Source organism: Bos indicus x Bos taurus, chromosome 6 (assembly GCF_003369695.1).
Source record: "Bos indicus x Bos taurus breed Angus x Brahman F1 hybrid chromosome 6, Bos_hybrid_MaternalHap_v2.0, whole genome shotgun sequence".
Classification (NCBI taxonomy): domain Eukaryota; kingdom Metazoa; phylum Chordata; class Mammalia; order Artiodactyla; family Bovidae; genus Bos; species Bos indicus x Bos taurus.
In genome coordinates this window covers 93,203,053-93,230,295 of record NC_040081.1, presented here as the reverse complement: position 1 = coordinate 93,230,295, position 27,243 = coordinate 93,203,053, and the positions used below count along the sequence as shown (strand labels likewise).

Here is a 27,243-nt window from a genome sequence, read left to right as displayed (position 1 = left end):
CTGCTTTTGCTGTGGACCCACCCGTAACCCTGCGCACACCTTTGTTTCTGTCCTTGATGAATGCCAGAGCAACTGAGGTGCCGCTCAAGCGGCAGCCCTCCTATGAAATATGTGACTTTCTTCCTCCTGCAGCTCCCACCCTCCAGGGTACGCATGCACCCACAGACCCAGTTCCCTCCCTCCTCTGTTTTCTAACTGTGCTCTGCACGGTTCCTATAGGACTTCCAACATCACCATTTGCTCACTTGCCCCAAAAAAATCTCTTTGATAGTAGAGGCTTCATCTTTGTATCCCCAGTACATGACACACAGCTGGTATTTAATGACTAGAGGGAGTTCAGCTACAGAAACCTTATCAATCTTCACAGCACCCGATTGAATTAGATAAGCTTTGCTCTCAATTTGGCAACATATAGTCAGCATAAGTCACAATTATTTTTCCTTGAATGCACCAAAGCCATGTTTAACTTTAACTTAAACTCTATACAATGAAGTCTCATACAGGCATAAAAGATCTTAAATTAAGTGAAAAAAAACAAATAGCAGAGCAAACTATATAATATGATTTTATCTGATTAATTTAAAATGTGTTCTCATGTGTGTATATATAGACTTCTGTATCATAGGTGTTTGATACGTTCATTGAAAATATCTGGACAGGCACATAAAAGGTAGTACCAGTGGCTATCACTGAAGAGTAGATTGGGTGGGGCTTATTTTTTTATATCATCAAATTGCATTTTTTTCTTTTCATCTTTCTAAGGACATGCCTTACTTCTATAGTAAGTAGTTTTTAAAAGGAAACTTATTCATGGGTCAAAATAAGATGCAATAGATAGATTTCCTTCTATTGTACTACTCATTTAAATTGTTTGTCTTATAAAATAGCTATCAGTATAGATTTCTTTCTTTATGGTTTTTGTCCCCATTTTACCCATGAGGAAACTGAGGCTTAAGAAAATGACACATAGTCACGCACAAAGCCAGCGTCCTCGTCTAGGTCTGTTTGGCTGAAAAACCTGGACTTCACCTGGCCACCTCCCTGAACGTCATGCCTGAGTTGCTTTTATCATTTTGTTTGTTTCACTTTGATAATGTTTGTTTTATTTTCCCTAGGTCTGTATGCTTTGCTCCGTGGGCTATCATCTCTTTTCCTGCCATCGATCAGAAAAAACCTGTCGAAGATGGATGGCATTAGATTATGCAGGAATTTCTATTGGAATACTGGGCTGCTATGTCTCCGGTGTATTTTATGCATTTTATTGTAATAATGTAAGTAACTTAAAAACATTTTACATACTCCCTTTCAGGTATAGGTCTTTTATCTTTCCATGATTCCCTTGAACTTCTGAATAGACACATAATTAACTAATTGAAGAAACAGTAAAGTCTAGTGGAGTCATAAACTCATTTTTCAAAAGGGACCCATGATCTCTAACATCTGTTATCAGCTCCTACTCCTTTACTGATTTTCCGTGGAAAATATATATATGTTGTCTTCTGAAACTTAAACATTCAGTTCAGTTCAGTTCAGTCGCTCAGTCATGTCCGACTCTTTTCGACCCCATGAATTGCAGCATGCCAGGCCTCCCTGTCCATCACCAACTCCTGGAGTTTACTCAGACTCACGTCTATTGAGTCAGTGATGCCATCCAGCCATCTCATCTTCAGTCGTCCCCTTCTCCTCCTGCCCCTAATCCCTCCCAGCATCAGAGTCCTTTCCAATGAGTCAACTCTTCGCATGAGGTGGCCAAACTATTAGAGTTTCAGCTTTAGCATCATTCCTTCCAGAGAACACCCAGGGCTGATCTCCTTCAGAATGGACTGGTTGGATCTCCTTGCAGTCCAAGGGACTCTCAAGAGTCTTCTCCAAAACCACAGTTCAAAAGCATCAATTCTTCGGCGCTCAGCTTTCTTCACAGTCCAACTCTCACATCCATACATGACCACTGGAAAAACCATAGCCTTGACTAGACAGACCTTTGTCGGCAAAGTAATGTCTCTGCTTTTGAATATGCTATCTAGGTTGGTCATAACTTTCCTTCCAAGGAGTAAGCATATTTTAATTTCATGGCTGCAGTCACCATCTGCAGTGATTTTGGAGCCCAGAAAAATAAAGTCTGACACTGTTTCCACTGTTTCCCCATCTATTTGCCATGAAGTGATGGGGCCAGATGCCATGATCTTCGTTTTCTGAATGTTGAGCTTTAAGCCAACTTTTTCACTCTCCTCTTTCACTTTCATCAAGAGGCTTTTGAGTTCCTTTTCACTTTCTGCCATAAGGGTGGTGTCATCTGCGTATCTGAGGTTATTGATATTTCTCCCACCAATCTTGATTCCAGCTTGTGCTTCTTCCAGCCCAGCATTGCTCATGATGTACTCTGCATATAAGTTAAATAAGCAGGGTGATAATATACAGCCTTGACATACTCCTTTTCCTATTTGGAACCAGTCTGTTGTTCCATGTCCAGTTCTAACTGTTGCTTCCTGACCTGCATATAGATTTCTCAAGAGGCAGGTCAGGTGGTCTGCTATTCCCATCTCTTTCAGAATTTTCCACAGTTTATTGTGAAATATTAAATTTTACTATTTCCTCACTAAAACCATATAGCTATCTGAGTCCTCAGATGCGCATTACACATCTTTTATTTTTGTGTTGCTGGAGTTGAAGATCAAGTTAGTACTGGTTAAAATTATGAAGCTAGGTGCTACTTTCCATTTTCCCTTCTTATCCTTTATTCCTCTCTCAATGGAAAAAAAAGAAAAGTATATCTGTGAATGTGTTGACCAATATTCTTATACAAGAAATATATTTTCCTTTCCTTAGTCTTATAGTTAGAGTCAGACCTAGAGACAGACCAGATGAGTGGTGAGTGTTTTTAACATGTGTCTGCTCTGAATGCTAACATATCTTGTAGCTCAAATGGTAAAGTATCTGCCTGCAACGCAGGACACCCAGGTTCAGTCCCTGGGTTGGAAAGATCCCTTGGAGAAGGGAATGGCAACCCACTCCAGTATCCTTGCCTGGAGAATCCCACGGATAGAGGAGCCTGACAGACTACAGTCCATGGGGTCGCAAAGAGTCTAACACGACTGAGCAACTAACACTACTACTACTATCTGACTTCTTGATCACCGCTGCTTTCTGAGCCTCAAGTTAGAAAAGTCAGTTTTTGCCTTGGGTAAGCAGCATTTGAAACACTGTGATCAAATTATAGAGCAGCTGATCTGAATTTATTGGCCAACTCCCTCCTCATCTCATGTCTCAGTCAAGTCCATCTCAAGACCTCCCATTCAGAAAGTCCCCATCGACCCGCCTCTCTTTTTCTCCTGCCCCCCACCAAACCATTTTCTCTTTTCCTTTTATCCTTTTAGTTCCTTCCCTTTCAGAGCCAAAACTGAGCCACTCTCCCAGGAACAGCAGACCTGCTAGTCACAGGACGAGAGTCTGTCCTGTCTGAGCCCTCCCCTTGGAAGGAGGGGTCCAGACCATATCCCCAGCCTTCACTCCCTGGGAGGGTAGGCTGCAGCACAGGAGACCTCTGATTGTTGGGAATTCTTAAGTAGGATCTTTGTCACTCCACAGTAATGGAGAAAAATGGCAACACTGCTAGAGTGTAAAACTAGCAATGTGAAAAATCAGAATTTGGTTTGAATGTAAGAACATTATTAATGATAGCCACTTGCTCATAAGCCATTTGTTCCTCAGGCCTGATTACATTGGAATGGAAGCATATAATTAAATATATATGCCATTTACCCTGTTGTAAATTGATTTGATTTTAGTAGTAAACTGCCCATATCTGCTCACCTTTCACAACTTACTCATTTTACATGAAAATGTTGACATCTTTAAAAATAGGCTTTTGAGTATGTAATACTAGAAATGTTTTGCTTATCTTATTCTGTATTTCTCTGAAACTGGTTTTTTGTTTACCTCTTCCCAAGCATTCTGATCATCAGAGAGACTAGTGGGAGGACTGTAAATCTTTTTTCAGGAGAACCAGAACTCCAAGGTAGATTAAAGAGAAAAAAAACAAAAATCTGCTAGAACTAATATAGTCCATAATCATTTAAAGGAAAAACTGTTTTCTTACCTCTGATATCTCATCATTTAACCAAATATTCAGTTGCTCTAATGGCGCTTTACCTTTTAAGGAACACAGGCTGCTTTGAGAATGAGATTGAAAACTGTGGACCCTCCATCCCAGATAATATGCATTTGGGTGCAGACTGACCAGTCATTTTGACATGTGAGTTTCAGCAAGTTGTAATGGTCCCAGAGAAGTCCTTGCAGCCCAGGTTAAGAATTCTGTGCTAACTGAGTTGTTAGGACAACTAACAACTTTTGAGCTTTAGGACTAGCTTTTCAACCTCTCGTTTAGATACCTAAATAATTCTGTAAGCCCTTCACACTTGATGTATTTTGAAATGAATGATATTTCATGTTTCACCATTTTCTACCCCCAGTACACACACACCCTCATGCTGGGTCACCTGTTCATTTGCTCCACTAGTAGAAGCCATCTGCGTGGCCTTTTCTACAGCAAACAGTTGACCCATCCTCTGCTGCCCTATCCCATAGACAGTCAACCATTAAAATTTTAGTTTACTTCAAAAATGCCTCCTGAATCTGGTGCTCACATCTGTCTTTCTTGTTCAGCAACAGTCCAAGCCATTTTCTCTTTGAATCAAATATTTAATACCCTCCTAGCTAGCTTCCTGTCACCTCTTTTTTTTTTTCTTTCTTTACACTGATGTCAGAGTTATTCTAATAAGTTAGTTTGAAAAATAACCACATCATCTTTTTCTTCAAGAGCTCTGCTACTCCCTCAGCGCCAGCTTGGAAAAGTTACAAATACATAGCCCAACAGCGTATCTGCCTTTCAAGTTCCCTTCACAAAGCTTCCTTGCTCCATTGTGCTTCCTTTTCCTTGAGAGCTCCCTCCTCTCACAAAATCTTACATATTCCTCAGGACCCAGATTAGTTGTCATTTCCTCTATGAAGCGTTTTTTAACTCTTTCAGGTAGCAATTGCTCCCTCTTCTGTGGTCCTACAACATTCTGTTCATAACTCAACTGCAGTCCTTATCCTTTGATTATAATCATCTCGTTATACGTCTGCCCCCCTCATAGCCTGTGAGCTCGCCCATTGAGCTTTGTCTTTGTTTCCATAGGACTTTAGTTGCCCCTGGCATATAATAGGCAATGGCACCCCACTCCAGTACTCTTGCCTGGAAAATCCCATGGACAGAGGAGCCTGGTGGGCTGCAGTCCATGGGGTCGCTAGGAGTCGGACACGACTGAGTGACTTCACTTTCACTTTCCACTTTCATGCATTGGAGAAGGAAATGGCAACCCACTCCAGTGTTCTTGCCTGGAGAATCCCAGGGAAGGGGGAGCCTGGTGGGCTGCCGTCTATGGTGTCGCACAGAGTCGGACACAACTGAAACGACTTAGCAGCAGCAGCAGCATGCTTTTGTGTGAATAAATGTGTTCTTTACCGCTTCACTTTGGGGTCTGGTTTGTCATCCTAAGAGACCTAACAATTGTATGCAACGTGCATTTTTTTAAGGAAGGAAGGAAGTTAATTGTGTTTGGAAGTGAAAATACCAAAGTAAGTACAGTTTGGAATGCATTCCTTAGAAGCCAAAATTGAAAATTGCTCATTCCCTTCCCTTATTGTCAGTGATAATTGAAATGCGATGTCCTTTCATTCTAGTATTGGCGTCAGGTGTACCTGATCACCGTGCTTGCTATGATCCTGGCCGTGTTCTTTGCTCAGATCCATCCCAATTACCTCACACAGCAGTGGCAGAGGCTGCGTTCTATCATCTTCTGTTCTGTTTCCGGGTATGGAGTCATCCCTACTCTCCACTGGGTGTGGCTCAATGGAGGAATTGGTGCTCCTATCGTCCAGGTAGGCTGAGTGTGGTCAGTATGTTCCCGTTCTTTTTGTCCTTTTAATTTCATTCCTTCGGGTAAAATAGTGTACTCCGGCCAAGCGGGTGGGTCTTTGTCATTTGAGGGCACATTTATAATTGCATAATGATGCAGTAATTTTTCACATCTATAGTTAATAAATAAAACATACTCTGCAGCATAGATTCTAACTACTATTTTCTTCTGAGATGTATTTCTGTAAGATGATACATTCTTAACTGTTTTCTGTTCCCCTTGGAATGTAAATATCCAAGTCCTCCCTGTAGAGGAGGACTCCTAAGTTTCCAGCTTTGTCAGCTGGGGCAAGGTCAGTGCCAGGAGAAGCAGCTGATTTGCTTGTTTGTGGAAGGGAAGGAGTTGGGAAGGATTTATTCTTGGACCTCTTGAGTCTGCAGTACCTGTGGGGTGTTAAAGTGGAGATCAGGTGTGGATTTAGCTCAGAGATTGAGACTAGTAATAGAGATTTGAAAATCTCTTGGCAGCTAGAGCCATGGGACCATATTCTACCCCGCAGGGAAAATATATTGAGAAATAAAAGACCATTAGTTGTTACAGGGAGAGCTGGAGTACATTAGGGAGAACCTCAGAATTCCTCAGCATTCTTGAGAAGGGAGTTAGAAGTAAGATCTAAATTCTTAGAGATTTGTATATAAATGCTCTAAGTATGTGCTAGGGAGTAAACAAGAATTTTTAACATAATTATGCTGAGAAATCTAGAAGAAATTGCATACACTTGTTACAATAGGACCTTTGAAATATGGAGATTTAAATGCAGGTTTTATTCAAAAGAATTATATTTTTTTAGAAGAGAAGAGTAATGGTAGGCTTATATACTATTGCTAACAGCATGGTGGAAATCATCTGCATATAAAACTAAAAAGAAAGGAAGTCTGGTGTAGTGAATTGAGTGATATGATTTGGCTGTATTGCCAACTTGAGAATGAGGGTGATGCTTTATAAGACTAAAAAATTGGGATAAAGGTGTGATAGTGGTGATAAGTAACTTCAGTGATCCTGGTATCTGTGAAAACATCATTTTTGTGACAGTTTTGATGCCCAGGAAATAGAATGGAGAAGTGCCACTCTCTTAATAGATTCAATCCTAACCAGAAGTGAGTAATTGTTGATACAGAAGTGAATGTTTTGGGATGAGGGAAATGCATCTTTTTAAGCTTATCATATGGAGAAGGAAATGGCAACCCACACCAGTACTCTTGCCTGGATAATCCCATGGATGGAGGAGCATGGTAGGCTACAGTCCATGGGGTCGCAAAGAGTCAGACACAACTAAGCCACTTCACTTTCACTTTCAAGCTTACCATAAGCTTATCTTGTTATTAAAGAAAGAGAACCAGACCTATTAGGCCAGTAGATTTTTAAGAAATTGAAAAAAATAAGTGTGGGGGAGGGCGGGGGGACACTTTCCTGTGTTCAGCAGTCTTGAAATATGGCTTAGGAAGACTGGTTCTCTAAGATGGAAATCTAATATAAACAGAGATCATCCCAGTACAGAAACAAAGGGAGACTTCCAGAGAAGTTCTCCAGTAAGGTCTAGTTTTAAAAAGATGGAGAGAGAGGTGCTTGACCAAAGATGCAAAGTTCCAAACAGCTATCCTGGAGGTACAGTGGAGCTTTGTTCTAGAATGTTTGTAGAATCTGAGGTTGATTGTCTGAGAACATAGGTTTCAGGGGAGAGGGGCTCCATGATGGTTCTCGAATATGTGTAGAGGGGAGAAAAGTCATTTGTTTTATTTCTTAAATGGCGTCTTAGTAAATTAGGTTTATAATCAGAATTAGGAACAGGGTGTATAAATTAGAGCTGGCTGATTTTCTTAGGACAAGGAAAGCTTTCCAAGAGATCTTTGCACAGTAGTATTCAAGAGAATCATTTATCTGGGATGGTGGAACAGATATCACTGTTGGGCTGAGCCTCTTGGGTCTTTTCCAGCCACAGATCCCTGTTTAGTCTCTTTGCTTATTCAGCTGGTTACTCCATTCCCACATGTATTCCACGCAGGCACCCATGTTGTAAAAATGGGAGTTGGCTGCCCTTCGCACTTTCACCCTGTTGAAGGTTTAGCTGCTCTAGTGCCCTGACTCTTAGGGCAGTCTCTGTGTTCCACTCCTATGAAACGCTTCCTAAAGTATTGAGAGCTAGGTTTCTATTACTGGAGACTGTCTGTAAGATTCAATAGACTTAAATCCCACCTATGAATTCTAATTCTCTGTGTTTAATTATATTAATTAGATTTATAATATCAGTAAGTTGGAAGTTCAGTCACAGTCGGGAGATCTGTGAAAAACTGTGTTTTGCTTTTCAGGACTTTGCACCCCGTGTAGTTGTGATGTATGTGATTGCTCTTCTTGCTTTCCTGTTCTACATTTCCAAAGTTCCAGAAAGGTATTTTCCAGGTAGGTATATGTTTTTAGAATGGATTTATGACTTTAGTCTAAATGGTGGAGGTATATACGTCAGAGTATCAAAACAGTTTTTTTTTTCCAATATTACTGATTATAGAATGGCTTTTCTCAAATGTTATCTAAAATTTGAACTCTCTGATGGCTTTCACAAACTTTTTCTTTCATTGTCACAATAGAAGTTGAGTCCAGTAGATAGGGTTACCACCATTTCACCGCACCATTTCACGTCACCATTTCACGTCACCATTTCACTTCACCATTTCAATAGTGAGTTCTCAACCACTGCTTTTTTGTGGAGCGCTTTGTTCCACAAAAGTTGCTTATGCTTAAAAATTAATTTATATATGCAAGATTCATAAAACAAACTAGAAGCAAAGGAAAATAATAGGATAATGGAAATAAGCCAGGTTTAGGATTACTTCATAAGTATCTGTGGTAAGTTTCTATATAAGGCCCATCAGTCTGACTTTCAGCTTCCTGGCACCCAGTGGTGAGAGGAAATTAAGGATCTTCATGTCCCCAAGATTTACACAAGCCAGGAACTTAAGGACAGATTTCCCTGCTTCAGTTTAGGTAAAAAAAAGCCTTCTGATAGAAAAGAGCTAAGAGGACACTGGGTAAAGAGAATAATGTTCACCAAAGCATGTATTTGCTTGTTTCGGAGCTTCAGCTCTAGAGTCAGATGCTGCTGCTGCTGCGCTGCTGCTAAGTCGCTTCAGTCGTGTCCGACTCTGGAGTGTCCCCCTGGAGTGGGTTGCCATTTCCTTCTCCAATGCATGAAAGTGAAAAGTGAAAGTGAAGTCGCTCAGTCGTGTCCAACTCTTCGTGACCCCATGGACGGCAGCCCACCAGGCTCCTCCATCCATGGGATTTGCCAGGCAAGAGTACTGGAGTGGGGTGCCATTGCAGTCAGATGACTTAGGTTGAAATCCCCGGTCAGCCCCTCATTAGCTGTTTGCACTGAAGTCACACAAGATTTCTCAGGCCAGTTTCCTTCTCTGAAACGTGAAGATGATGCTTTTCTCTCGTGGGTATTAGATGAGAACGTGCACGTGAAACATTTAGCTCAGTTCCTCAACAGGTAGTGAGCCCTCAGTAAATGTTAGCAGCTGTAGTTCCAGTGCCCCCGCCCCAGCCCATAAATGAAGTAAGTGCCTTAGGAAGGGACAGAGTGGGGCAAGCGCAGGTGAGCTTTGGCGCCACTCAAGAATAACAGGAGACAGAGCCTATATAGTGGTTTTCTGGTGTGGGGGCTGGGAGTGGGGAGCTGTTTAAGTTCAAATTGAAAATTGTCCTCCCTCTCTCTTGGGTTAAGAACCTCTTCCACAGTGAATTGAAGATAGTGTGCCATTTGTCACATGAGTTGGGGAAGAAAAAAGGAAGAGAAACCATGAAGTAGAGAATGAATAGACCGCAGAACCTCAGGCATTCCTCTGTGCACATGACCTTTCGCTGTTTTAAATAAGGGTGGAATACAGAGAACTTATGTATAAACATTTGGATTTGGGAACATAACTCGGACATCTCCCTGAATTGAAGACCCACCCATGTTCTAGGCAGAGTCAGAATTCTCCTCAGAAAACCGTTCTGGTGAAATACATTTTCATATCACTTTATTAATAATGATTTTATTATGAATTTCTTCTTTTTCATACATACAGGTAGAAAATTAACTAACGAAAGTTCTCTACACTAGTGATTATAGCCATCATGTTTTTACGCCCTAAAATATTCAGATCAAAAGTTCTCAGTTGTCTCATACAGGACACCTATAAAAGGTCAAATGTTATGTAACTTAACTTTTCTCAAGATGAGCTTGACATAAAACGTGCCCCATGTAGCTGAGTGTGTGCTACATTTGTGCAGGGGAGAAAACAGAGTCCATGAAAAATGAAAAGTCTCTACAGATAAAAGTGTCAGGTGTTCATGAATGCATGGCTTAGAAACCTTGTCTGGCTGGTCCTCACTGAGGACCTGGCTCTAAAGAGAAGCACATTGTAGTCGTGGGGAGACGGGGGGTGAATACTGTGAAATCAAAAACCTTTCAAACCTAAGAGCTTCCTCTCAGCTTATGTCAGTTTGTTGTTGTTGTTGTTTTTTAATGTAAACATCACAGTGGCATTTGTTGGGTTCAACGATCCCCAAGTTCTCCATGGACAGAATTCAGTGAATCTGTGATATTTGCATTACAACCGATCAGGTTTATGATCCTCAGTATTTTATGCTTTAAAAATGAGTCTGCCTTCTGATGCCTATGTCAGAAGCTTTCTCTATCTCCTTTATACTTTAATAAAACTTTATTACACACACACACACAAAAAAAAAATGAGTCTGAACTTCACTAGGCTGTTAAACGGTTCCATGGCACCAAAAATAAGTAAATAAATAAAAGTCTAAGAACAGAAAGGATTCTGTTGACTTACACTTTAAAATCTACATACTATACTGATTATTGTTCTTGGTAGAGAAGACAGAAGGTTAGAGAATATTTATGTGACCATAGATGCACCAGGAATTACATTTCAATTTCTATAGTTCGGTATTTTGTTATTTTTCAGTATGCTTCTTACCTGTTATTTAATCTCCTTGGAATTTATACTGTAACCAGAGAGAAATTAATTCTCCTAAGTTGTCATTCTCTTTTCCAGGGGATCTTCCCAACCCAGGGGTCAAACCTAGGTCTCCTGCACTGCAGACCGATTCTTTACTGTCTGAGCCACCAAGGAAGCCCATAGAGAAACTAACCAGCCTTAGTTAATTAACCTATTTTTTGTTCTTGTTAATCAGTTGCTCAGTCATGTCCTACTCTTTACGACCCCATGGACTGCAGCACGCCAGGTTTCCCTGTCCTTCACTATCTCCCGGAGCTTACTCAGACTCATGCCCACTGAGTCAGTGATGCCACCCAACCATCTCATCCTCTGTCATCCCCTTCTCCTCCTGCTTTTAATCTTTGCGAGCATCAAGGACTTTTCCAAGCAGTTGACTTCGCATCAGGTGGCCAAAGTATTAGAGCTTCAGCATTACTAATTAAATTTTTCTATTTGTTCCATTTGTCTGATAGTACAAGATGCAGGTCTGAGCTGTCTCCTTACATACCTGCTTAAAATTAAAAATGCTTCAAACAGACTTACACCCAAAAACAGCTGTGTCTCTGCTTCATGCCTAATCAACTCCATGATTTGTAGCACTAATTTCCATTGCTTCTCTTACATGTTGTCTTTTCCTCACCAGATATATATGTTGAGACATGGGAGACAAAAGGTCAAATTCCTGAAATTAACCACATCTAGATTTTGAAAAGACATTTAGAATAGTATTTCTGAAATTCACCAGTACTCTTCATGAATACAACCTTAAAGTCAGACTCAATATGAATTAATCTTTTTTTTAGAAAACATTTGGGTCTGAATTAATCTCAGTTTCTGAGACTGCCAAAATCTTTTTGCTGCTCAGTCATATTTCCAAGGTGAGAGATGGAAGTATATTTTTATTTAAAGTCAAAATCAGTTCAGTTCAGTCATTCAGTTGTGTCTGACTCTTTGTGACCCCGTGGACTGCAGCATGCCAGGCTTCCATGTCCATCACCAACTCCTGGAGCTTGCTCAAACTCATGTCCATTGAGTCAGTAATGCCATCCAACCATCTCTCATCCTCTGTTGTTCCCTTCTCCTCCTGCCTTCAATCTTTCCCAGCAACAGGGTCTTTTCCAAAGAGTCAGTTCTTTGTATCAGGCGGCCAAAGTATTGGAGTTTCAGCTTCAGCATCAGTCCTTCCAATGCATCGTCACGACTGATTTCCTTTAGGATGGACTGGTTTGATCTCCTTGCTGTCCAAGGGACTCTAGCCTAATCAGTACTCTTTTCTCTTTACCTTCCCTTGCAGGACAACTAAACTACCTCGGATCAAGCCACCAAATCTGGCACATCCTTGCAGTCGTGATGTTATATTGGTGGCATCAGTCGACGGTGTATGTCATGCAGTATAGACACAGCAAACCCTGTCCTGACTATGTTTCACATTTGTGAATTCAGGTATGGCCGCCTGGGTGTATTCAGTTGTTAAGCAATATATAATGGGGAGCTCTAGACCCCACCATTTCTAAGATTCCCATTCATTTTTCCTTTTCCCTCTGATTGGGTAATATCGTGAGTAATATTTTATAAATATGGAAATATATACTTGGGGATCAGTAATAGTAACTGCTTTGTGGGCCCTTAAGACTACTAACTTGCTGCTTGTACAGAAAGTGAAAATTTTAGTTGGCATTCCCTAAGAATCATCTGAATAACCTGAATGTGAAGCCAGTACTCTCTTTCCTGAGCACCAGCTTAACTTCTTAGGAAGGGCTCACCTCTGTTATAAAGTGGAGTTCTCCTGTATGGTTCCTTTAATAGAAGACAGAGTAGATGATCAAGTTTAAGTGCCTAATCAAGGCAGTGTTTGTGATGGCCTGTGCTCAAAGCAAGCTGATCGTGATTCTGAGTAATCACTAGCCTTTCTATGGCTGGTTTGTGAGAAACCAGCACTTCAGATCTTATTTCCGGTAGGTTCTCTTCTTAGGAGCACTAGACTTTTTAGTTTGCTAGAACAAAACTTTAAACCTCTTCTTCAAGTTGAGAGAGGTGTTGAGAAAGGGAAAAGAACTGCATTGTCATTTCCCATCCAATAAAAATCATACTAAGAACCAAGTACATGACCAGGTGACAAATTCTGTGGTCTAATTACCAAGTTATTGGCCATTTAAGCTTTTCAGTTTCCAGTATTATGATTTAATCCCATATAGAAGAGTTGAGCTCCTGCCCATAGATGGCAGATTTGGGGCTCCAGAATTCCTATAACAGCAGACTTTTCACCTCTCTGTTTGCGGTCTTAATTTCTTGATTGATGGGTATTCCCAGGTATATGGTGCTACTTTCAAGGCCACAGAATCCACATGGCCCAGTTCTTGACACTGAAATGAACCTTAAGCCTTAGAACAAAGTCATGCAGATGCCCCATTTGATGACATGATTAATCCACCTGCGTTCTGGCCTTTCCCTCTGTATGCATGTGTTAGTATTGCGCTGAGAACTCAAACAGTATTGATATACACTAGCTAACATTTGGGTCTGATACTTTATTGTATATATTAAAAAATAGATCTCGCTGCCCTATACCACAGCTTCGCACCCTTGTTTTCTGGTCTTCTCATTTGCATAAGTTAAATCCCTTAAAGCAGTCATTCATAAAAACATGTTGTTTTTTGGAATATAAAATATTATCCAAGTTTCTGAATGGGTTGATATCAGCTGCTTTAATTACTGGTGTATATTCAAAACATTGAACTTTCTAAGTATCAGGAAGTGTTGATTGATAGTAAAGTTTATTCCCAAAATGCCACTTAAACATTCGATATTTAGAATGTTACTTTAATGTGCCCTAGTTTATGCATCTGTAAAATTTTGTATCTCTTTTCAGTGTAGTGTTGCTGGAATATGAATTTCCCATGCTAGTATCTCAGCAAGGCAAATTCTCCCCCAGTAGACTAAGGGCACACCACATTATACCCATTATTCTGATGGAACACCACTTTGAAAATGGCTATTTTAAAAGAACTGGCCAAAAGAAAATGGCCAGAAATTTGATCCGTATGCTTAGTGAAAGAAGATTTTGGTGAAATGATAATAGGATATATTTTCTCTAAAGTATCCCTATTGACTTACATGATACTATTGCTTTTAAATAGATATTTTGTCATTTTTGCTAAACAATATACTGAGTAGTTATAATTAATTTAAAAATGAAGGAAAAGTCTACTTTAGGTCTGGCACCATTTTTAATTACAAAATCTCAAAAACATTAAAGTTTCATTTTTTTCCAATTTTTAGAAAAAGTCCTTTTTTGTTACAGTGTATGAGTTATTTAATCCTTGACTTCTGAATTAATTGATAAAAATGACCAATTTTAAGACTTCTTGAACTTAAAAAGCATACAGGTCTGACTGAAAGGAGAACTAAATTATACCATTGTAAACATTTCATCTTTTTATGAAAATATAAAATATTTTAAGAAAGTTTTTTTTATCTTTACTATGATGTACTTACTATAAAGTAGGGAATGAACAAATGTGGATTGCTGTCAACTATAAGCACTTCTGTATATCAGCATTTATTGACCACCTACTGTGTGCACATCACTACTGGCAAAAATTTTAAGACATTGTAAACATTAAAGAATAAATATTTAAAAATTGCCTATGAATCTGAGCCTTGTAATAATGTATATTTTTGTTTTTGTAGATTTATTAAAATAAGATTTTAAAAGTACACTAGTCAGCTACAGTATTAAAAGTACTAAAAAAGACTGCTTTTAATTTTACCAATGTGTAAACTATAAAAGCTCTTTACTTATAGACTTTACATTTTAAAATTATTCATGGCTGTTTTAAATTGTCTATAGTGATTTGTAAGGTTGTAGTTAACTCATTTAAGGGAATTATCTTTCTACATAAAACCGCTTTCAAATAGCAAGGTAGTGCTTGTCTTTTTTGTTACACTAAGAGCAATTCAGTGAGCTGCATGGCAAAATGTGTAAATAAACTGGGTTTACTAAATATATAAGTGCTGTTTGTCTTTTTTTATAATACATAACAGCTTCACAATCATGTTTTAGAATCAGGAATGAAGCTTCAGGGAGTATGTGTCACATCTTTGGCATCCCACCTGGACAGAGTAACCGATTTGAAGATTGGCATTGACTGGCATAAAGCTGTACAGCTCTCCACTTGGCAGGTACCGACCTAGAGATAACCTTTGCTTGCCCTGCATTAAGTATCAAGGGGCATAGCCTGCACATCTAGATTCCTGGTGAGCCGAATAGATCTGTATTCCCTTGTAATGATCATTCTGGGCAGTTTCACCCTTGCCAGAATATGTGCAATGAAGAGTCAGCTCAGCTCTTTGGGGAGGGGCAGAAGTGTCTTTTATTTATGTGCATTATCACAGTAACTGTGTTTATACTGAGAAGAGGTACAGATGCAATTGGGTACCAACATCCCCTGAAATTCTTTACCATACTTGCTGAGTAGGAGAGTGAGAGAATGATCCCAAACTTGAAACTACCTTTGAGAAAACATTTTCAGGAAGGAGAAGCAGTAACACTGTGGGTGGGGGTCTCTTGTGAACAGTGAAACTTCCATCCTTAGAGGGCAGGCATGATAGCACTAAAGTCTAGTTATACTCTGCAACCCCGGGATCAAAAACACTGCAGAGCACACATGTAAATTCAGTAGTGTCAACAATCTGCAGCAAAAGTGAACTGTCTTTCAAATGTGCAACAAAGAAAACTTCAAAAGCTCATGCTTTCAGTAGGAAAATATTAACTTCATCTTACATACAATGCTGGAGTTGGACTTTCTTAAAACAAAATTAGCTTGCTCAAAGTAAACAGCTCTAACTGAAGCATATATTCTTCTCTTAAGTTAAAACTATAACCAAATTTGCACAGTGGCACGGTCCACACTATGCATTTTATATAACTTATATGTGATATTTTGCTCCTTTGTACCATTAATTTATTAAAAAGAAACAGGACCCTTATTTTTCCATATAACCTTAGATAAATGTTACAGTTTCTGAGGGGGAGGGGGGGGGGAGGAGTGCATATCTAACAAATAAGTTGAATCTTTCCACAAGCCACCAATCTGAAACTCCAGTTTGTGGACTAATACATAATATTGTGATCTCAACACCAAACTTAGTCCATCAATCCAATAAATAGGTTTTCTGTTTAACATGCCAAAGCCTCACATCTGTAATCAAGTTATTTTATTTAACTAAATACTTATTAACAGTGAAAAATGGTATCAGTTTTTAAAGAGTTTAAAAAATAAATTTTATATAATGCAAAAACTATGCTAAATATTCAAAAGTTACTTCAGAGTCTTATGTTTTTACCATACCTTCATCACTGTATCAGTAATTATAATCCTTGAACAAATTGTATGATCATTTTGGTTGTGCAGATGCTAGGGCAAATGTACAAACACAAAATGTATTTTCTTACTTAAATCCAAAACTGGGAGCTCCTTAGACCAGAGATCTAATCTTACTCATTTTTCTCCTCCGTTAGCTCATGCATAATAGATGCTTAAATGTCTGTGGTGTGAATGAAAGAACTGACTAGAAGTTGGCATCCAAAACTTTTAATAAGACGACAAATAATGAAAAACTCAAAGTCACTGATTATAAAGAATATGCAATCCATTTGGGATTTATTGCATTTAAAGAAAGCAGATTATTAAAACAGTAGGTATGATAAATACAGTAAGAAAATAACTTTAAATTTCAAACAAAACAAAGTGAATGAGGGATAGGATTCAGTCAATAAGAATAAGCAGTGTAAAGGCAATATAGTACTAAAATCAGTTAGTGCTTAATTAGATATAGGAAGGAGGGAAAAAAAAGCAACTGATGCTGTTTCATAACAGTTTCCCAGCTGTATCTGAGGATTGAAGTTAACTTTAGAAAGTATGATCTTAACAATTAGAAATATAATAAAGATGAAAATCAGGTTTATTAAAAGTTAAAATTATTTGCTTAGTGGTACATAAAAGGCTTCAGAAAATTCAAGTTTAACAAAAAATGGAAGTGTAATCAAAGAAAGTGCACTTAAAGCTGTTTGCCAGCAATTAAAAAGTAGCCTATTATTATTACTATACTGCTTACTATTAGATGACTTTTCAATCACAAAAAGAGCATAGTCATAAAAACAATTCTCTTTCAAAAGTAGCACAATAAATTTTTAAATAAAAATAACCCCAAATGATGGCCCTTTGCATTTTCATCTGTCTACCTTATTCTTTTAGTGGCTTTTGTAAACCCTCACGAGGAGTGAATGTTCTTTTAGCAATGATTGTGGTTGCAATTCCATTCAAAATGTAAAAATTCACATTAACTCCACACTAGAGAGATGTGACATGTGCATGCAAGTGCGGATTTATATATTTACCCTAATGTGTAAACCCCACTGTGTATAAAAGTTTTCATATAAACTATCGTTATGTTATTCTCACAGTAGATCTGTCAGTTCATTCTCACAGTAGATCTGTCAGCTCAACACTGGACCTAAAATGATAAATGATAAGTAATTTTGCTTAAAAAAAAAGAAAATGTTTACTGCACAGTCTACACATATTAAAACAAATGTACCCAAACTCCTCAGAACCAGTGATAAGAATACACATGTACCTTCTCTCAATGCTGATATGAAGTACCACAACCTAAAATAAGCTAAGCAGAGAGGAGGAAAGGGCTCTGCCTGCTGCACACCAGAGTAGAGGAGGGTTTCCCACCAGAGTAGAGGAGGGTTTCCCACCAGCAAGATGAGGACAGCGGTCTGTCCCTGTCACACGACAAATGGGAGGATCCAAAGCTGCTTCTGTCTACGATTCCAAATAATGGCATAACTGGGCCCAAGTACACACACACACACACACACACACACACACACACACACGGGGCGGAGGTCACATCAGTGGAAGAATCACACTTTCCTGATGGAAATATTCTAGTCAGTTTCACCCAGCCCACCACCTTTTCTCCTCCACCTAAAACATATATACCAAGCAACTTTTGTGTCCTAGCAGAATGTCTAACATTCCTCAGTGCCATAGAAGCTGGTCTTTTCAACACTTAACATTTTGCTGAAGTGGTAACATTAAAATAATTAAGCATATGGTCCGCTTTTTAAAAGATAATTCAAAACCAAGAAGCATGATTAAAGCTGTTAGGACAGAAATAACTTTGGCCTCAGACTTTTGCTAGCTTTGTAATATGTCACTTCCCTTTGTGATGTTCAAGTATTACAGGTTTAGAGTTATGACGACTTTACATGCTAAAAAAGCACAGAGGATAGCTGATTAATAGAGACATGATTTCTTTTCAGCGTTCCTTCCTTATACAAGAACTGGACCATCCCATAATAGAGCCAAACCGAGTGCTGTGTGCCAAGTATGCATTAAGCTCTCTCACACGTCTTGGGAGCTTTATTCTCATAAGGGAATTAGCCAGGCATCAACTGTGTAGAGTGACCTACAGTCTAACAGTAGTGGGAAAACATGATGGGAAACAGAAAGCGACCCTAATCCTATACTCCTTGGGAAAATTCCTCCACTTCAACACAAAGGAATCTCCCCATTTCTATCCCATTGGGTCCCCTATAAGTACTAAATGTTTCCTCTTGGCTGTAATCTCCAGAGGAAAGTCATTTGTGATATAACAAACGTATGACTGTCAATATTTTAAACAATGTCAAAGTGTTTCTTTAGAATTTATCCAGAATTATAAGCCAAAGTGTCTGTCAGTGTCTAAATCATTTAAAATTATTCAGTGTATTGAAAATGAGTGTAAGCAAGGCCTTGGTATCTGACAGACTCTAGATATTTCATATTACATCCCAAGGGGACCACACTGATTCATCTGTACCCCTTCTAAATTATGAAACTCATGAGGTCTAGCAGAGACAAAGGCTAATAAGGACTAAAATAGTCAAAGAAGCATCTTGTATATACATCAACCAACAGATTTTCATTAACAGACTGTTTGATACAAACCTACTGTAGTTCATGAATTAACTATGTGTAATCATCAACTCTTCACTTTTAAAAGAAAGTATCACTTGAATCTACTTTGTAAAGTTTTAAAGAACATCTACTTGAGCATTTGCATTAGCAGTATTAATCAACCTGAGAATCAGAAAGAGAAAAAAAAAGGTGCAAACATAACATTTGCCTTTGGCACAAGGACAAGTAAAACTGGTGCAGCTGGGCTCTAACGTTTACGCAGAAATGACTCTCATGATCGATCTGTCTCTGCTACACATCATTCACACATTGCTTTCCTGTTTGTCCACAAATCTGTATCTGATTTAAAACATAGAAGAGAGAAGCAAGAAAACATAAGAGGGTTTAGAGGGTTTAGTTACAGATACTTTGTTTCTTTCCAAGTTTAGACTGTGAAAACAGGCAAATAGCTCATCCCAGTTGGGGCACTATAATTGAGATTCTAATAAGATTACTGATAAAATTTTAATTGGGCTCAAAGCATTAATTTAAAATACAGCAATCAAGGAGAGTGCAAGCTGATAGGAGTTTCTACCCTTTTCTGTAAATAGCTTTAATGGTTCTAGAAACTTCTAAGTGTTCACTTGCAAGGCAGGGACAGTTGGAGACACAGGAGAAACAGACTGTATTCACATTAATGATTTCTACCTTATTAAACAACTTCTATAAAATCTCAAGTTTCTAATTAGGATTTGTAATGTAAAAATCAAAAGGCAATTTGGTAGCTGGGTTCTTTTCACTAAAGTCACAATCAGCTAACTAGCAGAGTTGAGATGCTAGCCCCTCATCACCTTGACACCTTACAGCCACTCTCAGATCTCAGGTATTAGTGCAGAGGTACTTGCGGCAGGATGTGCAAGGCCTGCCCATAAGGCTTTGTGGGATTTGCTCTTCTGTTCTCTGTATTAAAACTACTCCACCCTTCAGACCTAACTCCAACACTGCTGCTCACCAGACAACTTGGGGAATAGTTGGTGAAGGTGGTTATGTAATAAAGCACATTATTAAATGCAACATGATTTTACATTGTAAACGTCTCAGAAACTCAGGGTTTCAGCTACATATTTTTCCCTAGAATAATATTTCTCTATGAACCTTGTCCTCACTCCCAGTTTTCCCAATAATTGTTTTACTAGAGACATGATAAAAGTTTTGAGCTAGAAGCCATTCAAAATCAGAACATAAAGTGTTCCTGAAGTACTACTGAATGTTTTTTCCTCTCCTCTATATCATTCCTTTTTTCTCTCCATTTTTCTGCCCATCAACTAGCTATCTCTAGTTTTTGTTCTAGGCTTCTATGTAATAGTCCATATTAATGGCACTTGTTTTTTTTTAATGAAACAGTTTTAGGCACAACAGTCAGTGACTTCTGGCTCCTCTTTGTGGAGAAAGGTGTAAGGACAAAATCTCTGCACTCTCTGGATAACTTTCTCATTCTTTATGAGAAATGAATTTTTTTTTTTTTAACCTCGTGGAAATTAGAAGAGATATTAAAAAAAAATCCACAAATGCAATTTGTGTATATACAAGTAACCTTAGTTTTAAATGCTAGATTCTGGAATGAGCCTGGGATGTGCGCACAAAAGTGATTGTTATAAAAGTAACGCCACAGCTCCCGGTCACTTTTCAGGGGCCACACGCGTTCCCTAGATTTCTGTGCGGTCAGGTGGGGAGCTGAAACCCCAGGTTAGAACCTGCCACCTTCGCTTCCTTTGCGCCTGCGTGGAAAGACGTGGAGTCACTACCCTGTGCAGATACTTCCTTTTTCTATTTGGTTTATTTAAAAATCGCCTATTCTGATTGACCTGTAAGAATGAATGATATAAAGAGCTATACAAATAAATTTTCTTTCAAATTCATAAAACTATTCATACTTTTTTTTTCCTTTGAAACAGGAGTTAATACCAAGAGTCCGTCAGAAGTCCTCTACTGTTTAGAAGGAAACGGAGCAGCACCGAAGGGGTCTAATTCGACGGGCTGGGGCTGTTGGGGCTGATGGGAGGTGATGCTCTGCACCACGAGTTCTGTGAAGGGCACGGCACCAAAATCATCCATTTTCAACGCCTCTGCCCCATGGAAGGAGCCGTGCAGTGAATTCGGCCGGGGCCTCCCGGGCAGGACCGGGTTGTGGTCGGTGCTCAGGCCCTGGTGCGGGGAGTGCCATGGCAGGTCCGGAGGGTGGAAAGGCTTGGCCCCGAAGGGGTCCAATAGACCCTCCTCGGCTTGCAGGACGTGCCCGCGGTCCTTCCCATCGGTCAGGGCCACGCTGATGTTCTCCTTGGAGTCCGAGATGGTCAGGAACTCGTTGCTGCTCTGCGAGTCCCGGCGGCCCACCCTCCTGTGCCGGCGGGCCCGCTCGGGGGTGCGGAAGGCGGGCTTGGCTGGCTTCTTGGCACCGGTCGGGGTGCCGTGGTGCCGCTTCCCATTGCTCTTGGCCGCGTCCTGCTTGGTGCGCCTCTGCCGGGAGGACAGTTTCTGTAGGCTGCGCTGCTTGACTTTCTGTTGCGGACTCCCAGTTATCTCCTCGAAGGGCACCAGCCCAAAAAGGTCCTCGCCGCTGTCACTTTTACTGGCAGACGGAGGGAAGGGCTGGAACGGCGTGGAGCCAAAGACATCCACGCTGGGGGGGCCAGCTGGCGCGGCGTGCGCATCGCGCGCCATCACCTTCTTGCTGAAGGGTGCCTTGGTGAAGACATCGAATTCCTCCGGTTCGAGCCCCGTGGCGGGAAGCCGGCTGTGCGGAGAGAGGTCCTTCTGCTCCCCCTGGCGGGGCAGCTGAGCCCGCGCTGCGAAGAAGGGGACAGCGCCAAAGACATCAAACTCGGGTCTGGGAGTCCCTGCTCCCACATCCGAGGGCGCCCGGGCGGGCGTGAGGAGTGCTGCGCTAGGACCCTGGACCGCTCCACCGCCGGAGTCCCTGTAGCCCGGGCTCGTGTCGCTGTACTTTGTTTTGGCCTGTTCGTAGTCTGAATCAGAGCTGTGCTTCTCCTCCTCTTCCTCATCTTCAGAATCCATGAGCAGAGGCCTGTGCCCCAGGTTTTCCGGTTCAGTGTCGTCGTCATTAAAATCTCCTTGTTCTCCCTGGAGAACTTCCTCATCCTCCTGCTCTTCCTCTTCGCTGCTCTTCGGAGAAGGGGGATCGGACTCAAAATCACTCTCGGATTCGTCGTTCCCCTTTTGCACTTGAGCACGTACTAATGAATTCTCTGAGGTTTTCTTTCCAGTCCGGTGGTCTTTAGAGACTGGACTTCCTTTTGTATTCTTGATAGGGTTTGCAGTGCCATTTTCTTGATTCATGGAGGGATGTTCAATTTTCTTTTCAGGAGAACCTGCCAATTCAAACGAAAATTGTATCATCTCAAAGCATCTCAAAAACCATTTGCAGTAAACATCATGTACTAATACAAAGGCCTTACAGATCGCTCATATCAGTTCCCTTACAGGAAAACTTACTGGCACTTGGTCATTAGGCTCCGGGGGAGGGCGGGGGGATGATGCACTTGGCCCCTAGTTGATGGTTAGGTCCTTCAAGTGCAGACCGACTGACTTGTGTCTCTACCCTACACACTACCTACTCACCACAGGTGGTCACTGACAGCTGTCTTACTTATAGTACCCAGAATAGGACTCTGAATATGGTACACAAGCAAATTTTCTTCTCCCAGCTTCAAAATAAGATTTTCCAGCCAATTGCCCTGCCCAGATCCCCCCATTCACCCCAACCTTATGCTTCTATTTCGACTCTGTTATAAAGTTTTCCTGTGGAGATCAACAAGCATGAATAGCTTATCTGCTTAGATATGTTTCACTGTACTATTTATATTTGGCATTCTGGGATTTTATTGTGAACAAGTATCTTATGGGCTGGGTGAACATGAGCACATCCCCATAGTCTGATCCAAGCTGAGGTACTGAACTGAGACCGTATCGAGGACATCTGCCTTCCCAAGAGGATACATCTTCCTTTAACTGTCATACCTGTACTAGTAGACCCTGTATTAAAAGCACTCTACCTTAATGAAAATCTTAACTGTCAGTATGTTTACTGTATGGTAGGTGACAAAAATGCATCAAACACGGTGTTCTCCAATTTCACCGCATGCACATACATAGTAAAGATAGAGTGTGTTAGTTCATATGAAAATATATGGCCCTCCCAATACACGGGTGTACTGATTTTCCAGAAGTAGGAAACAATTTGAATTGATCCAATTACATATCCATTCATCCCTTCCCCTCTAACATCAGATATTTTCAAGACAATTAGCTAGGCTTGGAAGTAGTCTTCAGTCATGAAAACTAAATACCTTATGATGGATGGGCTACTACTCTCCCATGATTAAATGGTGGTCCCCATGGCACAGGACACCTCTGCGTTATTTCCTTCTCTTTGAAAGTCAGCACTGTTGTCTTCCTACCTCTCTGACTATTCCCTCTTGTTCAAATTTGTTAGCAACTTCCCTTTCACAAACATCTCCTTAAACACAGATGCTCCGCAGGGTCCTAACCTTGACTGCCTTTCTCCCTCTGTATGTCCTGCCCTGGGTCCTAACTACTTGTATGTTAATCAACGTTTGTACCATGATGACTGGATCTCTAATAGTTACCATACATACTCACCTACCCTAGTCACCTAATACTCTTTTATATATATATATATATATATATATATATATATATATATATATATATATTTTCTACCATTACTTTAAACTCAGTAATTTCAAGAGAGTTAATCTTTTCTCTTAAAATGTGCTCCTCACCAGTTCCCTCTAAAGTAATGAATAATATCTCCATCTACCAAATTCTGCAAACTAGCAGAAATCTGGAAACCATCTTCCCCTTCCACCAGTGTTTTTAAAATCTCAAGGATCTGGTCCCTCTTCTCCCTCCACCAGCTGTGCATCCCACCCACCCTCTCCTTATCTTCACTTACCAACTCCTCAGGCTCTCAACTTGCCTGCCTGCCTCCAGTCCCATATCCCTCAAATCAGATCCTCTACACTGTCACCAGAATGACCTTGCCGAAGTACTCATCACGTGGCTACTGCTGAAAACCCTTCGGTGTCTCTCTAAAGTCTCCACCCACAGCCCAACACAGAGGCCCTTCTCTACCTGGCTTCTGTCCTCTGACACCATGAGCCTCAAACCCTGATGTCTCCCATGGGTATTCCTCATTATAGCCACACCAAAACTCTCCCTGCTCAAATTCAGAAACGGAATAGCTGTGGACAAGGGTTTTGGGGCTCTTGCTACCTAAACTGTTAAGGTTTACTCTCAAAAACCAAGGAAACGAATAGAGCTGGGGATCAAGGAGCACCATGCTACTTTAGCCTCTCACACATAATACTGGCCCTTGGCGTGAACGCCCTTCTAGCACTCCACTCCCACCTGACTTGCCCAGCGTGCCTGGCTGTGTTCTAAAACCTAGCCCATGTCAGAGCCCTTTTGAGGCACCCCTCGAAAAACACCCATATTTGGTGGTCCTGATGAACCTCGTACAAGCCTTAATTGTAGCACCTACTTTAGACACAGGCCTATTTATCATTTACCTCATAGATCATTCCCTAATGCTGTGCTGAACCAATCAATATATGTTAAGCAAAACAAGTAACTACTGTAAGCTCACAGCTACGGACATACATCAAATACATTCAGGATACAATCAAGAAAGCTACATAGAAAAAGAAACTTCACGTTCAGAGTTCTTAGCTTCGAATCCAGTCACATTTTTTTGATTCAACGAAACATTCTATAGGGTAGTTGGTTATTTAGTCGCTAAGTCATGTCCCACTCTCTGCGACCCCATGGACCATAGGCTGCCAGGCTCCTCTCTGTCCATGGAATTTTCTGGGCAAGAATACTGAAGTGGGCTCCCATTTCCTTCTCCAGGGGATTTTCCTGACCCAGGGATCAAACCCATGTCTCCTGCATTGGCAGGGGGATTCTTAACCACTGAGCCACCAGGGAAGCCCTTTACTATATGATATATACTGAGCATAACACTGGTGAATAAAATAAACTTGGTCCCTGCCTTCAAGAATTTCAGAGAGTATAAAGAAACCTAAACTGTGACTAGCACTCTGAAATAATAGAGCAGAGGTGTTAAGTCATGGGGCAGGGGGCAAGGGTGCATGAAGCTAGTCTGGACAGTTGCCCAAGGCCTCCCTAAGAAGATGACAGTTAAGACAGTTATGTGAGAAGCCGGCCACACAAAGTGCAGGCAAAGAGGTGCTCCAAGTAACAGCTACGGCATGTGTGAAGACCAAGTCAAGAAAGACGGTGGCTGGCATGTTTGAAGGACTGAAAATAGACCAGTGTGCTCAGGGCACAGTGAACAAAGGCGATACTACTCAAGATGAGGAGGGAAAGAAAGGGGAAAGGACCAGATCATGAGGGTCCCTCTAAGGCCATGATAAGAAATCTGGGTTTTGTTCTAAATTCAGTGTGTAGTAGGGAACTGTCATGAATTATTTAAAGTGCAATGATCAGATTTAGATCTCAAAAAGATTAAGTGAATACCATATAGAAAAAAGACTGAAGCGGGTGGCTGCAAAAGTACCAATCAAGGAGAGGAAACTGTCATTTAAGTTAGAAGTTGGGTTTCCCTGATGGCTCAGACAGTAAAGAATCTGCCTGAAATGCAGGAGACCCAGGTTCAATCCCTTGGTCAGGAAGATCCTCTGGAGAAGGAAATGGCAACACACTCCGGTATTCTTGCCTAGGGAATTCCATGGACAGAGGAGCCTGGCGGGCTACAGTCCATGATGTCACAAAGAGTCAGATGCAACTGAGCAACTAACACCAAGTTAGAAGTTATGGTGGCAGGGAAAACACAAGTGGCAGAATCAGAGACGGGCGGAAAACTCTGGATGGATGGCAATGCCTTTAATACAGAAAAGAGTCAAGAATACACTGGGAAGTAGAGGAGAATTTGGTCTGGACACAAAGTTTGAAGTATCTGTGAGACACCTGAGTGTGAGCAAAGTATCTGTGGCTTGAGCACCACGATTAGTTTCTGGCTGGAGAAAACAGACTCGGGAGTCATCACTGTACAGAGAAAGGCACAAGTCTGAAGGAAATTGCTGATGAAGAGAGTACAAGAAGAAAAGGGATCCATCACTCAGGTATAAAACTTTCAGAAGTCAACAGAGGAACCTGCAATGCAAACAGGAAAGTGCCAGAGAGGAGGACCACAGCCAGCTGAGTGCCATGTCGCCTAAGCTGAAGAGAGGAGAGTGTTCCCAGGGGAGGGAACTGACAACAGGGCTGGGTGATGCAAAGAGGCCCAACAAACTGAGGATGGAAATGGCCGCTGGCTCTAGTCAGCTCACAAAGGTTGTTGACAGCCTTGAAGTGGGGAGTGGGGAGGAAGCCTAGTGGGGCTGAGCAGTGAGGGGGAGAGAAGATGCGGAGATTTCCATCAGTTATACTTAAACACAAATATAATCTTCATGCATTATTCATCTGCCAGTTCCCTGAAACCAGCCAAGAGCTATATGCTGTATCTTTACATATTCATAATAAGCTTATCTTAAATCCTAACAGATTAAAATCGAGTCAAATGAGGATTCTCACTTGACTTCTCCATATAGCAGACTTCTGATATTAAAAAGAAAGCTTGCTTTTAGATTAGCCAGAGCATTTATTTCCATGAATTTTTATCTCAAAGCAAAAACGTAATGGCAAAGACTTGCAACCATCCCTCACTATCTTTAGTGAGATAGTCCCTCTAAGAGACATGCTAACATATTACTCCTCAGGCGACTTGCCCACCAGAGCCACAACACGCACCCCTCATTCCTGCTCGTGGACACCTCCAGGGACAGTCCAATATCTTCCCTAAAGTGTCTTCTGCAGAATGCTATTCCCATAAGAACCTAACAGTTCTGTGGTCTCAAGCAACTGAGTGTACATTTATAATGTAACCCCCCACCACCACTCATCTGCAAAGTGCTCATCAAACCAAAGGTGCGGACGTGTCGTACACAAAAGAATGTGACTTAATGAAACCTAGTTTCCCCAACTTCCTTCACTACGAACACTTTTGTTTACACGTTAACACCTATTAACCTTTATATACAATTCTGCACAAAGCACTCAGGGAAAATGCTGCTCTGTTAATTCCCCTGGAAAATTTTCCATTTCTAGGGCACAGAGTTCTGTTCCTAGAAGTCTTCTGGAACATTTAACACAGGACAGAGGTCCTCCCACTGACCTTCTTTGGGTACTCTTACATTAACTCTAGTCTTCTAAATTGTTTCCTTTACCCAAATT

The 27,243-nt window shown here is 40.8% G+C and overlaps 2 protein-coding genes across 8 annotated transcripts in view; one reads left to right on the top strand and one right to left on the bottom strand.

The window, feature by feature from the left end:
* Window positions 1–22,996, top strand: part of PAQR3 (progestin and adipoQ receptor family member 3) — a 32,761-nt gene extending 9,765 nt beyond the window's left edge. Inside the window, exons 3-8 of one of the 5 annotated variants that reach the window (XM_027544852.1) lie at window positions 1,116–1,271; window positions 5,722–5,919; window positions 8,264–8,354; window positions 12,249–12,397; window positions 15,018–15,136; window positions 20,862–22,996. In XM_027544852.1, the coding sequence (XP_027400653.1) occupies window positions 1,116–1,271; window positions 5,722–5,919; window positions 8,264–8,354; window positions 12,249–12,391 (588 nt within the window). In that variant the 3' untranslated portion in view covers window positions 12,392–12,397; window positions 15,018–15,136; window positions 20,862–22,996. Of the gene's footprint in view, window positions 1–1,115; window positions 1,272–5,721; window positions 5,920–8,263; window positions 8,355–12,248; window positions 14,961–14,998; window positions 15,137–20,861 lie in introns of those variants that run through there. The other 4 variants (XM_027544853.1, XM_027544857.1, XM_027544856.1 and 1 more) reach the window with 4 other exon arrangements.
* The window catches only part of BMP2K (BMP2 inducible kinase), a 123,321-nt gene continuing 111,386 nt past the window's right edge, over window positions 15,309–27,243 (bottom strand). For all 3 annotated transcript variants that reach the window (XM_027544851.1, XM_027544849.1, XM_027544850.1), the window contains one exon: window positions 15,309–22,295. In XM_027544851.1, coding sequence (XP_027400652.1) covers window positions 20,893–22,295 — 1,403 coding nt within the window. In that variant the 3' untranslated portion in view covers window positions 15,309–20,892. The remainder of the gene's footprint in view (window positions 22,296–27,243) is intronic.